The 7,065-nt window shown below is 44.4% G+C and overlaps 1 protein-coding gene across 2 annotated transcripts; it reads right to left on the reverse strand.

Moving 5' to 3' along the window:
- Positions 1 to 1,931: 1,931 nt before the first annotated feature.
- Positions 1,932 to 6,064, reverse strand: Cdkn2b (cyclin dependent kinase inhibitor 2B). Of its 2 annotated transcripts, none has more exons than XM_008828936.3 (2): positions 5,810 to 6,059; positions 1,932 to 3,532 (listed from the first exon to the last, which is right to left on the reverse strand). In XM_008828936.3, the coding sequence occupies exons 1-2, from the start codon at positions 5,969 to 5,971 to the stop codon at positions 3,272 to 3,274; spliced, it is 423 nt and encodes a 140-aa protein (XP_008827158.1). In that variant the 5' UTR covers positions 5,972 to 6,059; the 3' UTR covers positions 1,932 to 3,271. The 2 variants fall into 2 exon arrangements, 1 of the variants encoding a protein (XP_008827158.1); XR_003848834.1 differs by having other exon boundaries at positions 3,395 to 3,532; positions 5,429 to 6,064.
- Positions 6,065 to 7,065: the final 1,001 nt, after the last annotated feature.

Raw genomic sequence — 7,065 nt, forward strand, 5'->3', positions numbered from 1 at the left:
TGATTTTCCTATAAGTAGGCATTGGTATCATGATTTTTACTTATTCCCCCGTGAATAATGATGTGAAATGGCTCTTTTTACAATTACTTTTCTATTCATTGAGTCCACTGTGTCTCAGACATTGAATGATGCATAAAGAGCTACAAAAACCAGTAGATACACTCTTGCCATTGGTGAATTCACAGATTCACAGGGGAAAGTTATTAGCCATTTTTATATAGTTTAATTCTATGCTAGAGCATCACAGAGGAAGGGACTCAGTTCAGATGAAATGGAGTTATTAAGTCAACAGTATTTAGTCATCGAAATGTTTCTCTGAGGACTTTTTCTTTAACCAGAGCCTAGCAGGATACATAAAGGACAAACTAAATCTATAATGTCAGAAAAAAGAGAGACAAAACTATATGCAAAGGCATAGGTGGGATAATATGACATGTTAATACAAATTATCACATCTGGATGATGGAGTGATATATGTAAAAATGGCCACTGCTATGGGTTGTGTCTACCCCCAAAGCATGCACTGGCAACTTAACTCCACCAAAGCATCAGTGTTGAGTGGTAAGGACTAATAAGAGGTACTTGGACCCCGAGGGCTCCCTGCTCAGGTTGATTAATGAGGGTTACCACAGTATTTGAGGCTTGGAGTTTGTTCTCTCTTGAGTTCTCCCATATGATGCTTTTACCACATTATAATGCAGCAGTAGATGTTGCACAGACTTGTCAGCACCCAGTTCCACAATCCAAAGAGTCTCACTGTTTGTAAACTTTAGAAGATCAGGTTTTTTGAGCCAGATGGACTTACTTTTGCATACCACAGAAGGACTGTTTTCTGACTTTAGGCAAGATACTGGACGTTTCTCTGCTTTATTTTTCTCCTCTAGGAAACGATACCTCCTTCTCAGATTTAAATGTTGAAGGGACAAATTTGTTTTGAAGCATGCCTAGTATAAACAGTGTTTCACATAAACTGTATATAAACATGTACCTCTTATCTAATAAGATATGGCATAATGTGCAACTAATCGTCCTCGGTAATATATTAATTGGGGAATAGGAATGGATAAGAAGTTCTGTGTATTCAGCTCAAAGCCACTTTCTTATTCTCTACTCTCCATTTACTATTTTGTGTTGCTTATTTAAAACACACAGTTAAATATGTTCAGTAAACACATAGAAGCACAGTGTATATCTATATCTCACTGTTCGTAGTTAAAAAAAAAATAGTTATCTGGGTGTGGTGGCACATGCCTTTAATCCCAGCAGAGGCAGAGGCAGGTGCAGGTGGATCTCTGTGAGTTCAAGGCCAGCCTGGTCTACATAGTGAGTTCCAGGACAGCTGGGGCTACAGGGAGACCCTGTCTCAAAAAGACCAAATAAATAAATAAATAAATGAATGAATAAATAAATAGTTGTAGTCACCAGCAATTATTACAAAAGACAAAAACAGTGGGCCCTTTTGAACATTTAAAATTTTGAGAGTTAGTGGTAAGCCCATAGAAATATATAAACATTTATTTTTTTTAATTTATGTGTTTGTTTGAGTGTATGCCATGAATGTGCAGGTGGTTGTAGAGGCCAAAAGAAGGTGTCAGGTCTCCTGAAGCTGGAGTTATAGGCAGTTGTGAACCACTCCATGTGGGTATTCAGAACACAACTTGGGTCTTCTGGAATGCAAGTGCTCTTAACCAATGAGCCATCTCCAACTCCTGATTTTTACCTTATTTAAAAAAAAAAAAAACTGTGTGTGTGTGTGTGAGCTGCTTGCAGAGTCCAGAGGTAGGTCCTCTGGAGCTGGAGTTACAGGCAGTTGTAGGTACTGAGAACTGAACTGAACCTGGTCCTGCAAGAGCAGTACTTGCTCTTAACCACTGAGCCATCTTTGCAGCCCTGCAAATACATTTTAATGTTAAATTATCCACATCTTAGAGTCTATCTCTACTGCTTATTCTTTATTAAAACAGTTGCATAGCAGTTGTTCCAGTGATACAATGAACAAAACCACACTGGACACCTTAAAGAGTGCATCAGTTGTATGTTCAGCAGACATCAAAAGAGCCCACAAACCATCGACTCATAATTTTAACAAGTTTATACTTAACCTACTTTTCCCAGCAACTTTTGGGAGGTAGCCCAAGATAACAGACTGAACATGTATACTTATCTTTTAAAAAGACATTGGAATATTTCCCCAAGAGAGACACATCTGTACAGGAAACAATGAACAAAGAAATAAATAGGCTAAGGATGAAGACAAGGCACACATTGACGTGCCACAGCCACTGCTTCAGTAAGCAGCAGTGGTGGTTCTGGGCACTGTACACCCCAGCACTTTAGGAGGCTGAGGCAGGAGGATCAAGAGTTGAGGTTGTTATCTTGAGCTACAGAGACAGGCATGGAGAGAGAAAGCCAAGAAGGGAGATAGAAGATGCATACCTCTCTGAGGACCAGGAGTTATTCTGTTGAAAGTCTCATGAAATACATTGTTAACAAAGAGCAACTCAAAAGTACAGAATAAAACCTTTTCAGGAGGCACTTCCCTGGGGAGGGGGGATTCCTTATCTTGTCTTAGATCCTTGAAGCGGGGTGTTAACCTCTATAGTCACTCACTGTGACTGTCTGCCTCCTACCCAGAATAGCAAGGGACACAAGCTTTAGTGCCCACACCTTTCCCTCAGATTTTAGGGTAGAGGAAGACTGTTACCCACTTCTCTTTCTCCGCCACTATTTGGTGGAGGAGGGGGCGGCAACTCCTCAGAATTTCTAGAGAACACAGTTTTTCAGGTGAACTGCCTGACGTTGCAGAGTTAGGTCCTGACCTTTCTGAACACATACGCTCCCCTCATCTGGTCTGTGGATATCTGGGGTTCGAGGTGTGTGTGTGTGTGTGGGGAAATGCTGCCTGCTCCCACCCAAATGTCAATTGCTGCCTCCAACTCTCACCCCAGCACCATTGTGTGACAGTTCGAGGACTTCCAGAGTACTTTCCACAGCACTATCCTGAAAGGCAAAGGGCACCTGGAACTTCACACATTACTAAATCTTGGTGGTCCATTAGCGCCACCTCAGTTTGACTTCAGATCCAGTAAACACTTAGGAACTTATTTCCGATTGGCTCCACCTTCTTGGAGGGTGGTGGTGTTGAGATGCTCTGGAAGGCTTACAGGCTGTACACTGTCTCTCCCTTCGTGCTTGCAGTCTTCATTGAATAGGTGGGGCTGGGATCCTGGGGCGAAAAAACATTCTTGTGGGAGGCTGAGGGAACCTGCTATTAGTCCCCAGCAGCAGCACGCAGATACCGCACAATATTTAGGTGGCCCCGCTCCTGGGCCAGGTCCACCGGCAGGCGGCCCCAGGCATCACGCACATCCAGCCTCGCCCCTGCCTGGTGCAGCGCCACCAGCGTGTCCAGGAAGCCCTCCCGGGCCGCGTCGTGCACCGGCCGGGTGAGGGTTGCGGGGTCCGTACAGTTGGGTTCTGCTCCATGGAGCAGCAGCAGTTCAGCAACCTGGGCACTGCCCATCATCATGACCTGAAGGGAGGAAGAGCAGAGAGCTACTGTGAGTCCAGACAGGGAAATGCCTGTCAGGGCTCTTGGAATGATTTTATTGAACCCTGTTACAATCTTAAGTTCCTAGCCACTGTAGTGCACGCCTCAGGTCTCATCCGCTCCCTCCCCACTCCATTTACATTCTTTTTTTTTTAAATTTATTTTTTATTTTTGGTCTTTTTGAGACAGGGTCTCCCTGTAGCCCCAGCTGGCCTGGAACTCACTATGTAGACCAGGCTGGCCTGGAGCTCCCAGAGATCGTCCTGGCTCTGCCTGCCTCCCAAGTGCTGGGATTAAAGGCGTGCGCCACCACGCCAGGCATCCAGTTATATTCTTGACTAAACTCAAATTAGATTCCATTTTGTTCACTACAGGTGAAGAGACCTGAAAGGGCAAGAACGATAGTGAAATGACTGTAATTGTGGAGCACTGGACAAGAGGAATTTGTTAAATGGTTTGTGAGCTCAGCTCGAATGGCTTTGAAAGTTTTCAGTTGCTTTGCATGCTGCTTCCTCTGTCCCTGAGTCTAGCAGTGTTAATTAGGTACCTGCAAACTGGAATAATGCTTTAGGAGAGCAAATAAGAAACTCAGTTTAAAAAACAAACAAACAAACAAACAAAAAACCGTTTACTTTGTTTAGTTCTCATGGCAAAGTCCCTGGGATGGGTTTTGCTCTTTCAGTGCTATTTGTACTCGCAAGACTGATTGTAGTCTGATGATTTGAGCCGGAATAGGAGATTAGAGGAGAAAAAGTAAATGAAATCATAGTCCATGGCATGTATATTATGAAAAACAATGATTGTTGTAAATAAATGGTTCACCACTTTACCTTAATATTACAGTCTTAAATTTAGAGTGCAATACACCATAACATGAAACTAACACTACATTTACATTGTACAAGATTTATATAATGTTAAGTGGTAAATATTTTTCCATATAAAAAGCTTGGCTGGTAGTGGTCAAATCACAGAATTCGGGGGGAAAAAGCTGCTTTAGATGCATAATCTCACTTAGAACCATCTGTATATGTGAACACTATACAAGCCTGTGCTTTCACATTTTAAGTTAGCACTAAAACCATTTTTGATTATCAAATGTTCAAAACAGTTCTTGTGAGCTTATGTGCTTTGATGTACTATGTAATAAAGGCAGTATATGTTCATCAGTTTTTAAATATTAGAAACATTCATTTCTTCTTTTAAAATCCATAATCATAAGTTATTTCTTTTAGCGAGCTAAAGGGTTTTACATGTATATAATGATAAAAATTCTTAAAATAAAATTGTAACTAAGACTCTTTTTCTTACAGTTAAGTCTTTATAATCACTTTACAATATTTTTATTGTTTTAAAATATCCCTTTGTTAAATTTCCTAAAAATTCAAAAGAATAAAAATTTATTTTTTGTTCAAAGCATACAGTATTAACTAAGTCTCTTAGTGCAGGAGAGGGAGCACAAAACCATTGTCTTAGATCTTAAGAAATTAAAGAATCAGTACTAATTAAAGCAGGACTATGAAACAGTGAATAAATATCTCAACAGTGTAAAGAATATGTATGAAAACCCTTTGCCGTTCTAAAAGGATCCAACATTTGCTGTAGGAATGATTCTGTAACTGAAGCACTGCCTATGTTCATCAAACATTGTAGCAGTACAGAAATGTGCTTTTCCTCTACTTATGTATCATCACTGAGATGTTAAGATGCTGCTAATATCAAAGGAATCAGGTACTGTGGTTGGGAAAGCCTGTCTTCTGTGAATGCAGTTCGCCTCTATGAGGGAAAAAATAGAAAATATTCATGTAGTGGTTTAAAAGTTCATAGTAGAAGTTCTTAAATTTAGTTCAGGCAATGTAGCTGGGGAGTCATGTTTACCGCGTAAACAACCGTCGTCTCCAATTAACGCTTTTCCACTTTCCTGATTATCTTCCTTGCTTCTATGATTGTAAGATGGCAGAACAAATATCGCTATTTTTCCACCACTGAAAACACCAGGAGTGCAGCTCGGTAGCAGCGCACTTGCCCAGCCCATAGGAGGCCTTGAATTCCAGCCCCAGCGCCGCAAAACGAAGAAAAACCCGAAGCACAGCACTGTGGGGTTTTTTCCAGTCTTGTTTTTGCACCCTCAGAATTTGCCGATAAAGACCTGCCTCCCACCAGGCTGCACCAGTCCCTCTCGGAGTCCGGTCCCCGCTGCGGGCCGCGGGGCGCGCCGCGTGTGTGCGCCCCCTGCCGGCGAGGCCCGGGCCCAGCTACCTGGATCGGGCGCCGGCCGAAGCGGTTGACTCGGTTGGGATCTGCGCCGGCTTCCAGGAGCTGCCGCACCTTCTCCACTTGTCCGCGCGCTGCGGCGGAGGCCAGGCCCGCGTCGCCGCCACTGCCACCGCCACCGAGCGTGCCCTTGTCGTCCTCGGGCATCCCGCAGATGGCCGTGAGGTCTGCGGTGCCCTCGTCCGTGCCCAGCCACCCGGCGGCCCTCGGCTCCGTGAGCGGGCACCCTTCCCGTAGTCTGGAACTCGCGGGCGCGTGCGGACTGCGCCTGGGAACCGCACGAGAAGCTCCGGCCGGGTGCGGAGCCAGCTCGGAAGGAGCGGCAACCCCCTGCTGCCCAGTCGCACGCCCCGCCCCCTTAGGCCCCGCCCCTTCGCGGATGGCCCGGCGCTTCCCGCAGGCCCCGCCCACGGCCGTGACGTCACAGCGCCCCGCGGGGAAGGCTGGTCCGCCCCGAGGTAGCAGACGCATGCGCCCCAGACAGCCGGCGAGGCGTTCGGTCCAGCCAAGGCTGTATCTGGTGGTGATCGCTGCACCCAGCAGGCGGAGCAGAGGCCGTCATTTAGCCCCAGGCCAGCGCATTTCCTGCCGGAGGCCTTGCAGTAGCGTAGCTGGGAGAAAGCCTTTTTCTCCTGGGGGCTCCCCTAGCTGCTTGGAAGGCAGAGACAGGAGAGTCCCCTGAATCTGAGCGTGCCAGGCCTGTGTTGTAGACAGACCTCTTCTCAAAAACCAAATCATAAAAACCTAAGATCCCAGTTCCGTATGTGTACCGTATGTTTGCCCTTTATTTAAACCCACCTCACCAGGTATTTGATTTTTATTTATCATGTGTAATAAAGGGCACTTATGCAATAATAATGAAACAATAAAATGAGGGTGTGGTGCTGGGCCTCTCATTAAACAGGCTAAACCTGTCATTAAACCCTAAATCTAAATCTAAAGATTTAAAGATCAAGTGTTGCTTTTCTTGCTAATCCTCCTAGGGGAGTTTGAATGAACGTACTTATTGATTTAAAAATTTAAAATATTACAACTGATGGTACAGGGAAGAGACCCAGAAGTTGTGTTTCTGTTGCCGACCAGCTCTAGTGAGATATTACAAGGGAGTGGCTGAGCAGTTCTTACAAAATGAGTTCAAAGTGCTGAGGAAGATATTCTTATAAGGAGGTCAATTGCTGTCTTATTAAAAAAAAAAAAATCCAAAGACTGTAGAACATAGTTTCTGGAATTCCTTTAGTCAG

Source organism: Nannospalax galili, unplaced genomic scaffold (genome assembly GCF_000622305.1).
Source record: "Nannospalax galili isolate Female #2095 unplaced genomic scaffold, S.galili_v1.0 scaffold52, whole genome shotgun sequence".
Taxonomy (NCBI): Eukaryota; Metazoa; Chordata; class Mammalia; order Rodentia; family Spalacidae; genus Nannospalax; species Nannospalax galili.